Here is an 18,205-nt window from a genome sequence, read left to right on the forward strand (position 1 = left end):
GCCCCTGTTTACCAACAGGGAATGGCATGGCAGTGCTCTGGGCTGACCTGGATCATGGAGGTGGGGGGAAGACGGGCAAATCAGCACAAACAGAGGGGTGAGGAAAAAAAAAAATAAGTGTGGAAAGGAAAAGGCAAAAATGTGAAGACAAAGGAGGGTCAAAATGAGGGGTGGGGGATAAGAGGAAAATTAATCGAACCAATTTAAAAAGTGGGGGGTCACATACAACTTCCAAGGCCTGAATAAGTAATGCAAGAAGCCATAGAAGTGGCTAAACAATGCCAGAAAACCTAGATTGCCAAATAACCCCTGTGAGACAATGTGGGGAGCAAGACAAGACATAGGAGCGCCTGAGTGAGTGACTAGGTTTGATTTGAGGTAAGAAAAGCACACATACCAAACCTAGTTTGTAGGGACTCCAGAAGGTTCCCACCCACATCCGCAAAAGAGAGTGCAAGAGCCAGGAACACCAAAGACGGAGAGTGCTGCTTCATCCTAGGATACCAACTTGCTATCCGGACAGTGACAGGCATCCAAGTTAAATACGTTTTTCTGAAGTCCAATTGAGATTGGCTCTACAAAACGTGTCCCTTGGTTTTAGGGCCCCAACTTTTTATATAGGCCTGTACTACCCAAGGTCAGTAGAGTGGGAGAGCAGACCGGCTCACCTTAGGAGGAGGAATGTGAGCTGTAAATAAGTAAACAGAACATACACACGCAAAGAAACACTGAGTTATACAAGAAAATCGTGATTTATTTTATATATACAAAAGGTAGTTACTAAAGGAACATATCAAATAGCAACATCAAACGTACATTTAGAATAAGGGAAAATAAAGTAGGGGAGTAAATAGTTTTGTAATTTTCCTATCCACACACAGAGTGACTTGAGTCAGGCGAGTAAAAGCGCCTACTTAAATTGACTGCATTATTAGGTTTTAAGTCAGTTCAAGAATGTAAAGAGCAACAATCCCAGGTAAGCATAGCAACTCCCTAACAAGAAAGACGTTCTTCAGTTTAGGTTTTGCATGGAAACAAGCAACACCAAAGCCAAAGGGATTAGAAGATTTACTGCAAGGGAACCAGCAAAGCCAAAGTAAAATGCAGTTATGATGAAAATCTTAGCATAGGTATGTAACAAATTAGTTGGTCTCTGTGAAAGTTCTGGAGCTTAGGAGAAGCCTTCCTGGAGGGGCACAGGTGGTTAGGCCTGAGAGACTGAAAATTGGTGAAATCCCAAAACAGTAGAAACAGTGCTCCAAAAGCAAAAGGAGCAACACAAAAAGCTTCATGTAAGTTCACCAAGAGCACCACAGAACCTTGAGATTGCAGATAACACAGCTGGATGCCTTCTGGATGCACTGCTGCAAACCCAGTCTCCTAGTCCTTGATCGGGTTGACGAAAGGGGGACTGGCTGTGGTACTGTCCGTGAGGACCATCACTGTCTTCCCTTGTAGGTGTGCCTGGAAGGCTTTTAGTGCCTTGAACACAGACAGTAGCTATAGTAAGTTTATGTGCTTGGATGCTACGCTCGGAGTCCATACTCCGTGAGCAGTCTGATGGGATAGGCGAGGCCCCCCATCCTGTGAGGGATGAGTCTGGTTAGAGTGGCTTCCACTGCGGGGGTGGCGAATAGTTTCCCTATTACCAGGTTTTCCTTCGACCACCACAGTACCGAGAGAACTAAGGCCTGCGAGACCACCACTAGCATGTAGCACTCCCATTGTCTACTGGCCTGACACCACTGGCTGTTGAGCCACTCTTTCATTGGGCGCAGGCCCGCGTGAGGTACCAAATAAATGCATGACGCCATCATTCCTAGCAAGCGCATTGCTCTGTGTACCGTCACCTCTCGACCTGCCACATATTGAGGGATCTAAAACAGCATGTTTTGACCCTCTCGGAGGGGAAAACGAGGCCGTCCTTTGTTCGAATTAGAGCCCCTAGGAATTGTTTGATCTGGCTGGGGTCTAAGCTGGACTTCTCGTTGATGGAGAAGCCCAGTTGGAACAAAAGGTCTACAGTCTTTTGGGTATTTGAGAAGCACGTTTCGTAAGAATCCCAGGTTATGAGCCAATCGTCGAGGTAAGGGTATACTGGGATGGACAACCTGTGCAGGTGGGCCGCTGCCACTACTTTCGTGAATACCCTCGGTGCTGATGCTATGCCGAAGGGTAGCACTCTGAACTGGTAGTGTTTGCCCTCTATCATGAACCTGAGGTATTTCCTGTGCGCTGGCAACATTAAAATATGAAAGTATGCATCTTTCATGTCCAGTGTTGTCATGTAATCTCCTTGTGATAGCAGGGGGTTCACTTTCTGTAAGGTCACCATACGAAACTTGAGGTCAAGTCCTTTTTGGGTACAAGGAAGTACACTGAATCAATACCTTCTGTTACCTGAGATAGAGGCACGACCTCTCTGGCCCCTTTTTCCAGTAGCTGGTCCACTTCTTGCAGAAGGATGGCGAGGTGTTTGGTGTCATGCATCGTCCCCTTGGGGGTCTGTACGTTGGGGAAATGTTGAATTCTATACAGTAGCCACGGGCTATGGTTGATAGTACCCAGCGGTCTGATGTTATTCCCTCCCATGCTGGAAGAAAGGATGTTAATCGGCCCCCGACCGGCGATGCATGGGAGGGGACCCGAATCTTCGAGTCATTTGGTGTTGGTGGCTTGGGAACCTCTAGGGGTGGAACCCCGACCTCTCCCTTTGCCACGGTGTTGTCCTCTCTGGTTGTATTGTCCACTGGTAACTTGGTTAGAGGACCAGTTTGCAGAATATTGCTGCTGCTGATTTTGCTGCTGGCGTTGGCCTCGAAAAAAGCGCCTATTGCCATAGCCACGTTTGTTAGAAGGCCTAGAAATCTGGTCTAGGGTTTTGATGGGGTCAAACTCTTTCTTTGCCGTTTCTAGTGCCTCATCAAACGCCTTCCCAAAGAGGTTGGCATCTTCTATAGGCTTGTTGATTAGAGATGCTTGCGTTTCAGGTTTAAACCCCGAATTACGCAGCCACACATGGAGTTTGAGTATTCCTTGGACTAGGGAATGGCCAGCCGTTTCTGCAGCATCCAGAGTGTTTTTCACGATGCTTTGGTTGACTAGGGTCCCTTCAGTAATCGTGGCCAGAAGCCGTGTACGTAGGGGTTCTGGCACCTCCTCAATGTCCTTACATAGCTTGCTCCATTGTGCATCTGCGTAACTTGCTAGCAAGGAGTTGTTGTTTGAAAAAAGCAGCAGAGGCTGTGATCCTCTTCCCTAGGGCATACCATTTTTTACCCTCTTTATCTGGTGGTGCCTCGCTGGTTGACAGCGGGACCCCTGCTCTTTTCCTTGTATTTGTCACCACTAGGGAGTCTGGTACAGAGTGGCCCCTGACGTACAACGAGTCTGAAGGAGAGGGACTGAATTTTTCTATCCTCGGGTTGACTCTTCTGACCAACGCGGGGGTAGATAGTGAAGGGATAATTTGTCTCCTTATTGAGGAGAGGCGAGGCGGGGAATGGTTTGGCTGACAGGGGGTTTCTCCTTGATTACCTTCTCCACAAAGTCAATGTCAGGAGAAATCTCCCCAGTGTTTATTTCAAAATGCGCTGCTGCCTTGCGTAGTAGTGCATTAATGTAGGTTGATCGTCTATAGGTGACGTGTTCCTATTAGGCGAGTCCTTGGGAGGGGACAGGTTTAGGGCATCAGGGTCCGAAAACGCTGATGGGGACTGCCAGGGCTGTGAAGCACCTTCCTCTGGGTCTTCTCCGAAGCCCCCTACCCCACCTATATCTGGATTATCTTCAAAACCCTCCTCCTCTACGTTTTGTTCCTCTTCCTTGCCTAAAAATGACTCCTGAAAGTGGGGGTCCTCTCCAGTGAGGTCATAAATCTACATCCTCTTGGGATGGATTAAACAGCCTAGGGAATTTAGCCCTGGGGTCTTCCTGAGGTCCCTCTTGCCCTTTTGGGTGTTGGTAGGTTTTGAGTCTCCATAAACCTCTCCATCTTCTCCATACAGAACTGGAGTCTCTCCAGGGTCTCATGAGGTACCCCTGGACTTTTTGGGAGGGTGGGGGAGGGAAATAGGGTATTCGGGCTGAAAACGCTTTGATCTATCCCATAACGTCGAAGAAAGGTTTCCGTCGCAGTCTGAAAAGCCTGGCAGGCTAGGAGTCCCTCTAGATGAAGGGGGCAGTTCCTGCCTTCCTTCTGGCCTTTTCGGCGTTTCTCTAGCCTTCTGAGCGGTATTCGACGTATCTTTCGCCGTCCGCCTCTGGCTATCGGTGGAAACGATCCTGTCCTGGCTCTCAACGATTAATCGGTCTGTGGAGGGCTCTGGTCTTGACGTTACGGGCGTCGCGTGTTCTACGGCGACGGGCGCTCTCTGACGGAGCACTTCGTCTGGTGGTTTGGGGGTAGCGCCCATATCTGGGGGAAGCCCAGTCACTGGTCGCGTTTGCGAGGGGGGGTTTAAGACTCTTACGGTCTGAGGAGGACGCTGGTGGAACCTGTGTCTCCATTGGCGCTGATAGTTTCTTCGTCTTTGACGAAGAAGAGCCGTGGGTTATGCGTTTATGGGAGTGTTTTTTGTGGGCGTCAGTGTCGCCAGGGTGTTCATCCCCATAAGCAGGGCGTGAGCCGAGCTTGTCGGGGCCGGGGACAAACTACAAGAGCGCTCCTTAGAGAGGTCTACGACTTCCAAAACGGATGTCAGGTTATCACATTCCTCGTCACTTTCTGCGGCAGCGGGTGAGGAATCGGACCTCGACATGGCGTAGGCCGCCCACAGTCTTAGGCTTAAGAAGCTGACAAGCCGCGCAGCCGTCTTCCTTGTGATCGAGGAGCAAGCAACTGTTACACCGTTTATGCTCGTCTTTCCAGGTGAACTAGCCCTTGCAAAACCTAAAGGGTGTCCTCTCCATAGCTGAGGAAATATTTATCTGTGATAACAACCGAGGGAAGGGGAGGGGGAAAGGCATTCTCAGAGAGAAACAAGAAATGTCCCACGACCCCACTCACCCTACTGTCTTTTGGCCGGCGAGGCCAGGACACGTGTTCAGCAGCGCCGAAGGATCTCCTCCGTCTCGTCCCCGCCGTCGAAGTTCTTGCTCGGCAGAGAAACAGCTTTGCAGCTATGTCGAGGGAGGGATCTATGTAATGGATATTAATAAGGAATGACCAAAGGTCGAGTAAATGAATTTGCAATGTCTCTCGAGGAGCTCCGCGTAAAGGCGACCAATATCTGGGCGGAAAAAAACAATCTGAGGCACCTCGACGCGTGAGGGATTGTGGGTACACCGCACGTCACACACCTTGTCGACGTCCCCTTTTCGACTACGAAAAACAAAATGCAATACTCTGCAGTGACCACTGGATGTCGGACTATGCACAGCATGTGATTCTAAGCAGATTAACAAACATCAGAAAAATGGTTCCCGCTGGCTCCTGTTCCCGTACAGCTCTGTAGATACTGTTGTTCCTGAGCCTCAGTCGTGGGGACAAGGGGAGGACGTCTGGGGAATCCTGCGCTGCAATGGGAAGGTCAGCGGCAGCAATGGGCAAACTGCAATTCAGTGTTTCAGCTCCTCGCGTCTGACAGAAAATAGCAACACTGTGGTTTTCAGATACCACTTCAGACTTTCCTCGCATCTGGGATGCAGCACTCTGTTGAGGTGGCTCAGGTTTGGTCAGTCCTGCTTCAGGGAAGTCCGCAGATCTTCCTGGCCCTCGGGTCCGACTTAAAAGCAACACACAAATCTGGTATTTCTCTCCCTGGCACTTAGCGCAGTGGAAGTACAGCCAGCACCGAGAGGATGTCCAGACGGGTTTACTTGAGTTGATTGGTCCCACCAACTCAAAAAGGGAGAAGTCGTCCTTGCAGGGCTTCTCTAGTCGAGGCAAATTCAGAGCTTCATCTCAGCAGAAGGGCTTCACCAGGCAAACCAATGGTCCAGGAGTTGCAGCAGGCGTCTCTTCCAAGTTCTTCTTCGGATTCCTTCTTCCAGTGGTCGACTGCCTTCCAAGCCAAAAGGCCTCACCTTTTATGCAGGTTTCTCCCATCCATTCCAGCCTAGCTGTCAATCACACAGCAGGGTGGCTGTCCTTGCCGGACAGCCAGCCGGCCAATCACCTTTGGGTGCATTCCTGTAACTAAGGGGATTAGGCACGGAGTTTCGGGCACCTCCCTCACTTCCTGCCCCTGCCAGACATACTGGAGCCAGAGGCGCGCTTCACTCATCGATCCCGCCAAAGACAAAACTAACAAAGGGACCAAACCTGGTTTGGCGCGCAGATTAAATCTCAAGTAGGACCCTTCTAGCAAGTAATGGTAAAAAAAAGAAGACACTGGCCATTTTGACGAAATGGGCACCCCATGGGTGCTTTACTGTAGCTGCGAACGCAGCCCACAGTAAAAACATACAATGGTAGTAAAAAGTAAACCACTGCCACCAGACATTAATTGTAGCAAGGGTAACAAAATTGTTACACGAGAAACTAGACAAAGGGGATACCAAGTAACCCATGCAGCACCCCATGGTAAGAGTGTGTGCTAGGTCTAGAAAGTTACAAAATGTAAGCATTTTTAAACCTTTGGGAAATCTAAAAGACTTCCCTGTGCCACTGCACTGAAGGTGCAGCGTGACAAGGTAAAGATGATGCCTATGGAATTTGTCAGACTCCAAAGTCAAAAGAAACACAGAATAAATCACATTAAAAATGCAGGAGGGATAAAAAGTCCTCAAGTCCAGCAAAAAGAGCTGGGGGTCTTTAATGTAGCAGGAAATTCACACATTTTTGAGAATTCTCCTCCCTCAAGACTGCTGCTGAGAGATCCCGTCTGTTGTCATGGCTTTCGTCATCAGACCAAGGAATCCAGAGATCGGGTCCAGCACAGCCACAACATCTTCAATCCTAAGGAACTGTGGGGAAAAGGGTATTGCTTACCTTGATGCGTGAAGTCGCTCCAGATCATTAGAGGGCACCCAGATGTGTCCAGGGTACCTCCTCCCTTACCTCAGACCCAAGCAGCTGCTTGGGTCCCCTTATCTAGACCTTAACCAGGTCCATTAGATTGCTGCTTCTTATTTAAGTTACTTTCTGGTATGTGTTGGCAGATTTATGGCCTTTACCATGCAAGGAAAGTGTGCTTTGAAGTGTATTCTAAAGTATTCCAAAGTGTTCTGGTGTAAATATAATAAAGTAAGTGCAAGTGCTTCTTTGAGGTGCATGCCTAACCGGGTTCAGTGTACTTCACTACAGCTTACATCACCCTCTTAAGATAAGCCTGACTGTTCCGCCACTCTACCAAAGTTCCAGCAGTAGTACAGACTGATTCCAAGAGTTGGGGCGGGGCTCTACAAACCACTGGGATAGTTTACAAAAGACTTGCCTCAAGGTGGGACTCTAGGAAAAATTGGGAGCCGCTGGAGGTAGGTTTTCCCACTGTTTCATCCAGTAGAAGAGGCCCAGGAGCTGTGGGTGCAAGCCTTTCCGATGCAGAAATGCAGCAGGCACTGATGCAGGATTCTTCAGGGTGCTCTCCCAGACAGAGCAACGCTTGTTGCAGCAACAGTCACCGCACACAGGAGACAGCAGGAGAAGGATCCCTTGATGCTGGAAAGCTGAAACTTGGCAGGAAGGTGACTTGTAGAACGGGCTGACGACTACCACACATCTGGGCATAAAATGCGGCACTGACGTTTCAGACGCCGTAGCCCAATTTAGAGCTGGTCGGTCCAAGGGCCATCAGTCGGCTGCACAGTGTTGCACTGGATTTCTAAATTCTGGCCTGGTGGAGAGTTTAGGAGGCCAACCTAGTTATAGTGAACAGGGACAACTCCGGGAGCTGTAGTCCTATCAATCAAGGCATCATGGGGAGATCATATTCATTTACTTAGCGCTACAAACCGTCAGCCATCTGAGCATTGCTTATTACCCACAGTGTATGGTGCTCATTTATTGACCTCGGAAGGATGAAAGGCTGAGTTTGGCCCTGCCGGGATTCGAACCTGCGTCGTCAGGCACTGCACCGATGTCAAAGAGAGCGCTCTACTCGCTGTGCTATCTGACCAGCATAGATGCAGTTATCACACTAACTTCTTTAGCAAGTAAGTACTTTTACACGTGTTATATGTTCAAGGCAGAATCCTTTTTTATCCAGTCGTTCCCTAGTTTATTGCAGTTCTCTCAGAGGCAGAAGAGGGACCATAGTTCTCTAGGCGTCAGCTGTAGGGTTTTAGTTGCAGATAAGTCAAAGTTCCAGAGGATATCTTATTAAAAGGTATTAGCTTCAGAGTTAGTTAAAGTGTTCATGACTTCAGAGAAGGCTCCCTATATGCATTGCAGCAGTCGGCCTGGGCTAGCGGTATGGGCAAACTACCAGCCACACTATTCACCCGCTCAGCCTCACAGGATGCAAACCAGACTTAAGTATTGGACAATCTCACACAGTACCTTAGGAGGAAAGAGCTTCGGAGTGAATGCCTTCAGGATGCAGCAACACAGGACCCGATCCCTGGATTCTTGGACTGTGGACGAAAGAACTGGGCACTGGATGGGAACTGGCAGCAGCAGTCATAGGAGGCTTCCAGCAAAAGTTTTCTTTTTTGCGGCTCTGGATTTGGCGCCTTTTTTTTTTACAGCAGCCAGATGAAGAATGATTATCGCTGGTCGGATTCTCTTCACTCTTGGTCCTGCACATTGGTGAGGGGGGGCTTCAGGGATTAGATTAGTGTCTCTGGAGGTCGAGCAGGAGTCCAAAGTTTCGGAAGACCATGCACTGCACTCGGACTCAAGGTCCCAGGGTATTGGTGGGTTGCAGCACATCGTGGGATGGCCCAAAATGCAGGTCTTCTTGAGACTAGTGGATCTCACCAGCCCCTGGGTAGGAGTCGTCACATTCGGAACCCCAGGTCAATTGGAAGGAAGGGTTGCATCAGGCTCTGGTTACACAGCAGGCTCTCTGGAAATCACTACAGATGTATTTTCTTCATCTTCGGATTCAGCTCCAGTGGTCTACTTGTCAGCAGTGTTCCAGGTTCGGAGTATTTATCATCAGGAACTACAGCAGAACTTCTGCAGGGTGGTCTGGCTGTCCAATGAGGACAGCCAGCCCCTCCTCCCCCCACCCCACACTGGGAGTGGTATCCTTTCAGGCAAGGTGGAAGACAAAGGACTGTAGAGTTTGAATCCTCCCTCACTTCCTGCCTTTCCAGACACTGGAGCCTGGGCAGGGAATCCAAAGGATTCCTGGAGATAAAAACGTCCAATGGGTTGTTCCCAACTAGAATGGCAGGGCAAAGACATCAGAAACAGCAAGCGCACAAGAAATGGCAAATAAAGAAGAAGCCCACCAGTTTATGGTGGCCCTTCTGTGTATCATGAGGCTGAATTAACAGCCAGCGAGTAATGAAGACTAAAGTCATAAAGAGTAATTACTCCCCACCAACCATTCAAAGAAACTTGCAATTGTTAACAAAATGTTACCAGGTAAGAAAAGGCATACACTGCATCCCTCCCCAGCATTCCACATAAGGTGGGGTGTGCTGGCTCACTTCTACAAAATGTAAAGGGACTGAAAATCACTCTTTACTACTTGGAACAGTAGTTCACCCAAGGAAATGTAAGAGAAATGAACAGGGGAGCCCAAAGGGGCAACCCAGCCTAAGCCCAAACGTTGTAGTAAACTATAACTTCAACCATACACTATGGAGACATAAAAAGGTCACCCATAAAAATAGTAAAAGAATAAGTGAGAGAGGGGTGCAGGGGAGGGGCAGATTCCCCTTCACCTAGGGACAAGGTAAAATAGTTAACCAATCAAAGCAAAATGTTCTGGGGTTGACACAGGTCAGGAAGATCCATCATCAATATGAAAATCTTACCCAACATTAATCTTCCTCTTGGGATTTGGGTCCAGTGGTAGACTGGTCAGCAGCTTCCAGGACCGAAATATTTATCAGGAACTACAGCATAACTTCTGCAAACTCTCCCTGCAGTTTACAGGAAGGGGTGGCTGGCTGTCAAATCAGGATAGCCAGCCACCCCAAGTGGGAAACTGGTTCCTTTCAGGCAAGGTGGAAGACAAAGGGCTGCAGAGTTAGACTCCTCCCTCCCTTCCTGCCTTCAGACACTCCGTAGCCTCGGCGGGAAACAAAGGGTTCCCTCCAAAGACAAAACTTCACCCAGGATCTTTCTTGCCTACGATGGCAGAAGACCCAATAAACAACAAGCAAACGAAAAAAGGCAAAAAAAACACAAAACACACTAAAAGTAGTCCACCATACTAGCGGAATTGTGACCCTCCTGTGCATTATATGAAATACGAGAGGTTTTGTTTTTAGTGAGATGTTAACAAGGACTGTTGAATGATTGTATATGCAACAAGAAAAACTATTGTACACTGGCCATTTACTTTCTTCCCCTGAGGTGAGATTATTGGTGTATGCATCCAGCATTTGGTTGATCCACTATAGATGCTTGTCAGATGCCTGCATACAGATCTCCTCTGTCCTCCTTGTGTGCAGTAGGGAGAGTTCACATGTAACAGGCTTTGCTGCCTGTTTAGATGGATTTCTAGAATCTGGCCCAGTGGACTGATTTTAGGAGACCCCACTAGTTAGTGAACAGGGAGTTCTGGAGTTTAGCCAAAACCCAATCAAGTTAGTGTGGCGATCAGTCAAACCTTAGTCTTACGAGTGTGTGCCTGATCAGGGGCCCTCAATGAGTCCACACAGAATGGCACAATTGAGCTTAAGAGAGTCAGTTATGAAATTCTGTTTTTTATTCAGGCCTTTAGAACACACTGAAATACTATCACATAATACTCTAATACAAAAATATACAATCACCATGAACTTAGACATCCAGTAACTTTACAGGCAATGCAGGTAAGCAATGTAGATGCAGTAAAATGATGGGGACCAGTCACAAGTTCTTTAGAAGTTCAAACCCTACGATGAATATGGCCTTGTGTCCAAAAGTCACAGGTTTCAACAATGCTTCTGACAGTTCTTTAGAAATTAAGCAATAGGCACAATGAGAGAACCCCTCTCTCAAAATTGTACTAACAGACCTTTGACTCTCACTATTATATACACAATCAAGCGAGACAAGGTAAAGTGTTTTATGTGTGCACACTTGTTACTGAGTAGTTGTGGTGTCCAATGAAAAAGTCAAGCCACCTTCCATAGATCAGAATTATGACCTTGAATACCAAGTTAAAAAACATGCTTATTTTACTTTAATGCTATGTATTTTGTTTTGTACACTCAATTAAGTTAGGCAACAGAACTATTGGCCTGCAAAGAAAAAATCCCCATGTTATTTAATTAGCACAGACTAAGTTGATTTGGCAGCAATCATGCTTTCAATTCGTAAGGGCAAGGTTAAAAACAACCACAAAAACACATACCTGTTCAACACAAGAGTGCTGAGAGCCTCACCATCAACATCTTCAGCAATGATGACCAGAGGCTTACGATTGGCGTTGGCTATTTCTAGGGCTGGAACAATTGACTGGACACTGGAAATCTTTTTTTCACTCAATAAAAGGTAGGCATCCTGGAACTCACATTTTTGACCTCAAAAGAAAAAATTTAAAAAGAAATTAGTCGCTCGGGATAGTGACTAAAGTACTTTAGGACTCAGTTGGCAGTACTGTTCGATCAGGGTGTCACAATTCATCTAAGTGCCAAAGCACTAAACCCAATCAAACCTGTAGATCTGGTGAAAAGGGGATGTCAAACTATTGGCAGAGTAACCAGAAGCCAGAGTTGTGCTCAGTTTGCACTATTATTAGAGTATTTATTAAGCGCAGACCTAGCGTCTGGAAGCAATAGAGCGTTTTACAATCATAGGGTGAAAATCAAGGTTAGTGAGCAGACAAACAAGGGAGTGGGGCTCCAACAAGGGAGGGAAGGTAATTCTCAACAATGGGGTCTACAAGTAACCAGGGTAGGAAACCGTGGGAATCGGTCACCCAGTCTCAGGTATGGTGAGGAGTGGATGGACCTAGGTGTTGGAGGAGCCATTCCTTGAAGAGGAGGGCCTGGAGCTCCTCCTTCTGAACTCTAGAAGCAAGGGGGCGAGTCAGGTGTTGATGGGGAGGAGATTCCAGAGTCTTGGGGGCAGCGACAGAAAGCCAGTCTCCATTTGTTCCTTCCTGCACCAGCAGACTAAAAGTCTACGCAAGTCCTTACTTCTGGTGTATCATAGGTCTCCGGAAATGCTGAGTTTGAGTGAGGTAGCTTGGGAACTTCAGGGTGACAGCCTGTTAGATGCAGCAGGATTTGAAGATGGAGGCTTGCAGCAGGAGCAAGTGCAGTTAGACGAGGGTCAGGTGATGGTCGAATTTGAAGAGTCCTTTGACGAGTCGTGCTGCAACATGCAGCACACATCCTAGGGGACCCAGGGTAGTCGCCAGAAGGCCTTCCAAGATGGCACTGCCACCATCCTGGTGGAAGAGGAACAAGGCTTGGACAGCAGATCTGAAGTTTTTTGGGATGAAGGGCTTGATTTCCACAGGACAGAAAGCCAGTACCAAGCCTTTTGCGTCTTCCTTGCTATGTGCTGCTTGAAGGAGAGGTGTCGGTCGACGTCAAAACGCAAGAGACTCGGCACAGTTGGCCAACTGGTGTGTGAAACCCTCAAGGTGCATATCGGAGCCAGATCTGGGAGTTTGGTGTTTTTGGTCAGCAGTAGTAATTCAGTCTTGGAGGGGTTGAGCTTCAGGTAAGCACTGGCCATCCACGACTGGATCAATGAGAGGCAGCCTTTTTAGTCTGGATGTCTTCAGAATATATCTTGAGTTAGAGCTGCGTGTCATCTGCATATTGGTGGAAGTTGTGTGGAGAGAGAGATGATTGTGGGGTTGTGGGGGGGGGGGGGGGGGGGGGAGGAGGGAGAATCTAAGCAGTTCCTTGTAAAGATTAAAGATCACAGGCGAGAGAATGGTTCTTTGCGGGACTCTACAGGGGATGGGTAGAGTTGGTGATCTCAAGAAATCCATTTGTACAAACTAGTGTCGATTAGCAGGGTACGATTCAAATCAGCTAAGGATTATCTTGCTGATCCCTCATGTGGTGATGTAGCTTTTCAGTGAGTGTCAAATGATGCTGAAAGGTCAAGGAGAACCAGGACACAAGGATGGCAATCAAGGATTTGAAAAGGTATCCATCACCTTGATGGTAGCCGTTTGTTCTACATCTGGGTCTGAAGCCAGATTGGTAGAACTGAAGGAGGCTGTTGGCTTCATTGTGTTGGAGAAGTTGCGTGGCTACGGTTTGCTCAAGGATTTTACCTAGGAAGGGAAGATAGGCGATAGGAGGGTAGTTACTGATTACGTCGGGGTTCACTGTTGGTTTCTTGAAAAACATGAGGATTTGTCTGCAGTCTTGAGGGGAAGGTGCCTCGAGTTAGGGTGCTGTTGATGATTCTCAGGTAAGGGAGGAGTACTTCAGTCAAAGGCGTCTTGAGAACATAGGCAGGGACTTCCTATGTGTCCAATGCTAGTCTATGCAGCATAGCAAGCCTCCAGTAATGTCAGAGAAACGTTACAGGCCAGTGAAGGAGCAGGGTACACGCGGCGGCCCCCAGACGCTGTTGCTAGATCCACCAAAGAAGTGCCAGAGCACACAGTGCAGCCACTTATGATCTAGAAGTTGCAGCCTCAATTGAAACCGAACAGGTGGATGCCAAGCGGCTCAACAGCAAGTAAGATTATGTTGGAGCAGTTATAGGTCTTGGAGAATACCTACTATTCTTACACAAATGCTGTGGTCTGCATTCAAAGCCAGCCTCCAATCAGACACTGTGCCACATTGCGCGGCCACCCAACTGGTGAAATCTTCTAAGACAAACACTCAGGATATAGACCCAGAATCTGAGACACCCCTTCACACATCCGCTAGATGTGACCCATGGATGCCCAGAGTTCCATCCTGGAGTCCATGACCATACACAGGACACACTAGTTTCCTTGCTTAAAGTTAAAACAGCCTTATGTAATCTCACTGGCCTTCAAGTCTTTGATCCCGGATCACAGTAGCATTAAGCATTTTAAGTATTTCAAACAGGTTCTCCATACCAGTGAGTACTCCATGAACAAAAGGGTACCTGCTCGCCGTGGAAACAGACTAAAGGGGAGTTGAGGGAAGCGTGGTGATGGTGGGAATGCTGGGAGCACTTTATCACTTCATCCTAATGCATGCATCTCCCCCAGACTAAGGACAAGGTTATTAAACCAATAGGTTTAATAACCTATAGGATCATCCTTTATTCTCATCTGTAGTACATTGTGGAAACACAGACATAAATTATGAAGTCAAACCGTTGCAGAAGTTTGAGGGTTTTCCCCTTTCATGCTTTTTGGGGATAATTCCTATAAGCGTCATCTGGTTGAAACAACCAATCTATCATTTACCAGCAAGTTAAACCAGGCTTACCTTGGTAATGTTACAGAGCAACCAGACTTCACTTTTAGGAGGGCTGTCACAAGATACAGATAGTCAACCCAAAAGCACACAAAAGAACTGCACAATTAAAAAAACTCGTAAGGAAAAATCACTTTCAAATTAAAATAACTCATGGAAATTCTACTTTTTTGGAAAACACATTTTAGCATTGCTATCTTTTGGAATATACAGTCTCTTTTTGGGTACATTGTGAATTATTTTTACCAGCGACTATTTTTTAGGGTCTCCTTTACCTAGCAATTTGACCATGGAGAGCTCCACAGCCTATTTACTTGGCTTGTTGGGCCCTCCTGGATGAGCTCTCCTGTTATTTTTTTTAACTTGCAGATCATAGAGGCTTTATTTCCTTTGTTTCTATGTGGTATCCTTGGCACATCTTCGGCCCAGGTAAGTGCTAATCCTCCTTGTCATCTTTTCTTTACATGTCTATACTACTAGCGATATATAAATGTTTATTCTCCATCTACAGACATTCCCCATCAGCTGATGAGCTGTAAAGAAGAATTACAGGCAAGTCTTCCAGTGGGAGCACTGATCCATATTGGGTGTCCTAGACAATCAGATTAACTGGGTAATGCCCAGAAGTAGTCCAAAAACAGTAAGATGTGGAAGTAATAGTTCTGCTTACTGTACAGCACTGCTTAATAAGCTATGAACGGAGGGGTGAAGCAGTGCGGGTTGGCGGGCAGAAGCCATCAGCTGCTTGGTTTACTTACCTTTTGCTGTGTTGATGAAGTATGGAGAGATGTAACCCCTGTCAAACTTCATGCCTTCAATAATTTCCAACTCATCATGAAGAGTTTTGCCATCCTACAAAACAAAATACAATGTATAACCTTACACAATTTCATTACATGTTGATTTGCCCATCTTAAAGCTGCAGTAGATCAGAGGAAGCTTTTCATGAAGGTGAAGCAGAAGTCTAAAGAAAAGAAAATCGTTCCTACTATATAGCCTAGCCTTGGGGCAGGGCACATTATGCATGATTCTGCTAAGGTTCCTAGTATATGCAGAATGCGAGCTCTAGAAGAAAATGGGTGAAAACACTAAAAAGTTTCAGCCACCTTGTACATGATTTTAGTGAGACACATGGAAGTTTGAGAGGTCAACGCCTTGTTGAGTAAACAAAGGCTGAAAATATCTGGAATTAATTCCAGGCCATCAAAGAAAGACATAGCATCTAAAGTGCTCTGGGCTTTCGGCCAGTGGTCTTAGTTACAACAGTAGGACGTTAGTCACCCAAAGCATGGCAGAATTATGAAATGGGTGGGCTTTGCAGTACATAAGTTACAATTTCATGAAATTCAGATGTGCTCCTTGCTGTTTCACAAGACTGAGGACAAAGGCACACACCTTGCTCCACCCTTGATAGCTCTGCGAACTGGGAAGCGACTGGCTCAAGGTAAATGGGACATACTTTGTGATTGGATTGTGCCAGTGTGACCAAAGGACTACATCTCTACAGGAATACAAAGATGAGAAGTTGCTAAAGAGTCTACTCTGCCCCATGCCACTACTAAACCAGTAGTGAGTACAAAGGTGAAACAGGCACAGCCCGGCAGGTACATCTTGTTAGGGCAGGTTTTCCTAAACTCTACCTGCGGTAAGACTTTATAAAACAGTTGATATAATTATCCCACTGGGTGGTACTCGATTTATCGACCTCAGAAGGATGAAAGGCTGAGTTGGCACTGCCAGGATTCAAACCTGCGTTAGCAGGCTGTGCACTGATGTCAGAACGAGCGCTCAGCTTGCAGTGCTATCTGACCCTTGGTATACAAGCCCCAACTTCTAGTAGAAGTCTGTACTAAAGGTTTTGGTCGTATGGCAGAGTAGCCAGGCCTATTTTAGGAGGGAGATGTGAGCTGTAGTTAAGTACAAGGAACTCAGCAAATACATAGGCAAAAAGAAACGTACACACATAGTGAAATAGATATAGGTTTATATACACAAGGTAACGTTATTCAGGTAAGTACTATTTAAACTAATCAACACAATAGAAAACAAATGCAATACTTAAGGTGAGTAAACCGCAAGTAAAGAATAATACAATTCATGAACACAGTTCAGAGTAATTACAATCATTTGTTATAGTGTTAGGTAATAATTGATGCAGTCACAATGTGAGACTACACAACCCTTATCTGCTTGGTATTAGGTAAACCACCTTTTGGTATAGGTCTGTACTACACACGTTGATAGTGTACCTGAGCAGCCAGGCCCATCTCAAGAGGGGTAAATTTGAGCGGTAGCAATGCAATTCTTAAATACAAGTAGCCAAGTAACACTTATACTCAAGGTTATAAATATTTATTTAACACCAATTTTAAAATAAGCATTCTTTAAAAAAAGGCAATTAATGTAACAATGTAAATACACTTTAGAAATACTTATCTGAATCAGAACAAGTTAATGGATACTCTTTGGATATGCTCCTTACACGCTTCCTACACCCCGAGGGGACTTCATTCACAAGGACAGTAATGGCATTTATATAATCACACTAGTTACTTTGCAGATTCTGAGGTTGCAGAAAGGAAAGTGTTAAGTAAGGAAAAGGTTAAACAGGTTGTCGGTATATGTGAAGACGACTAAATCGTCCAATGAAATCTAGACAAGCCTTCCCCAAGCAATAACAGTCTAAATGTTATCAAGTATGAGGGACACACAATATCAAAGTGAACGGGCTAGAAGAGTCTTCAGGGAGCCAGCACAGCCAAAGACAATTTGAAACAGTCCATTAAACTGAGGCACTTCTTAGATTAGAAACAGTCTTTCACAAAGTTAGAGTTGGTAGAAAATCACTTTTAGTGTCACAAGCTGTTAAGCCGGTGCAAAGAGTTGGAATCGACTCTAAAGTAAGCCACTGCAATTTCCAACTGAGAAAAGCACAGCTAAAAGACAAGGAGGTAGGTACCGAAAGTCTTAACAGTACCTCTGGTTTGAAGGGTGGTCCAGTTGGATTCTGTCTTGCTACAGCGGTGCAGACCTTGTGTTCCCGAGTCTCAGTGGTGGGCACCAGAGGGAGGACGTCTGGAGGGCTCCAGCGGTGGAACTTGGGAGGCCATCGGTAGCTACGGGCTCTTTTCGGTTCAGCACTTAGCAATCAGAACCGTTGCAGATCTTGGATACCGGTTGGGCTCCCTTCACTCCTCGAGTCCTGCACTCTGGTGAGGGGACTCTAGCTCTGGTCATCCTGCTTCTGGAGGGTCCTTCAGAGACTAGCCGGATTTCAGAGTTGCACTAGACTACAGACGATTTGATCCCTGGCACTCAGTTCTTGCAGCAACCAAGAAGTACAGCCAGTGAGGGAAGATGGTCCAGTGGAGTTGAAGTTGTCCCTTCCAGAGCTTCTCTGTCGAATTGAAAAAGGAGTTTCAGCACAGCAGCAGGACTTCACTGGGCATTTCAAAGATCCAGGAGGATGCAGCAAGCTTTGTCCAGTTTCTTCTTAGGGTGTTTCTCCCAGTGGTCCACCCTGCTCCTAGCCCCAAAACCCTCACCTTTGAAGCAGGTTTCTCTCATTCATGCACAGCCTAGGCTGTCAATCACACAGCAGGGTGGCTGTCCTGAAAGGAAAGCCAGCCAATCAGGACTAGTTGTATTCAGGCATTCCTAGAGACAAAGGACAGGGGAGTTTCAGGAACCTCCTTCACATCCTGCATTTCCAGACACTGGAGCCAGAGGCAAAAACGAACAAGGAACCAGTTACTTACCTGGAACTGTTCTCCAGCACGGGTCT

At 46.7% G+C, this 18,205-nt stretch overlaps 1 protein-coding gene across 1 annotated transcript in view; it reads right to left on the reverse strand.

Moving 5' to 3' along the window:
• Window positions 1-18,205, reverse strand: part of HSPD1 (heat shock protein family D (Hsp60) member 1) — a 172,693-nt gene that overhangs the window by 74,547 nt on the left and 79,941 nt on the right. Inside the window, exons 6-7 of the mRNA XM_069615735.1 lie at window positions 15,180-15,273; window positions 11,403-11,571 (exon numbers count right to left, since the gene is read on the reverse strand). Coding sequence (XP_069471836.1) covers window positions 11,403-11,571; window positions 15,180-15,273 — 263 coding nt within the window. The remainder of the gene's footprint in view (window positions 1-11,402; window positions 11,572-15,179; window positions 15,274-18,205) is intronic.

Source organism: Ambystoma mexicanum, chromosome 9 (assembly GCF_040938575.1).
Source record: "Ambystoma mexicanum isolate Mex_15411 chromosome 9, UKY_AmexF1_1, whole genome shotgun sequence".
Lineage (NCBI taxonomy): Eukaryota > Metazoa > Chordata > Amphibia > Caudata > Ambystomatidae > Ambystoma > Ambystoma mexicanum.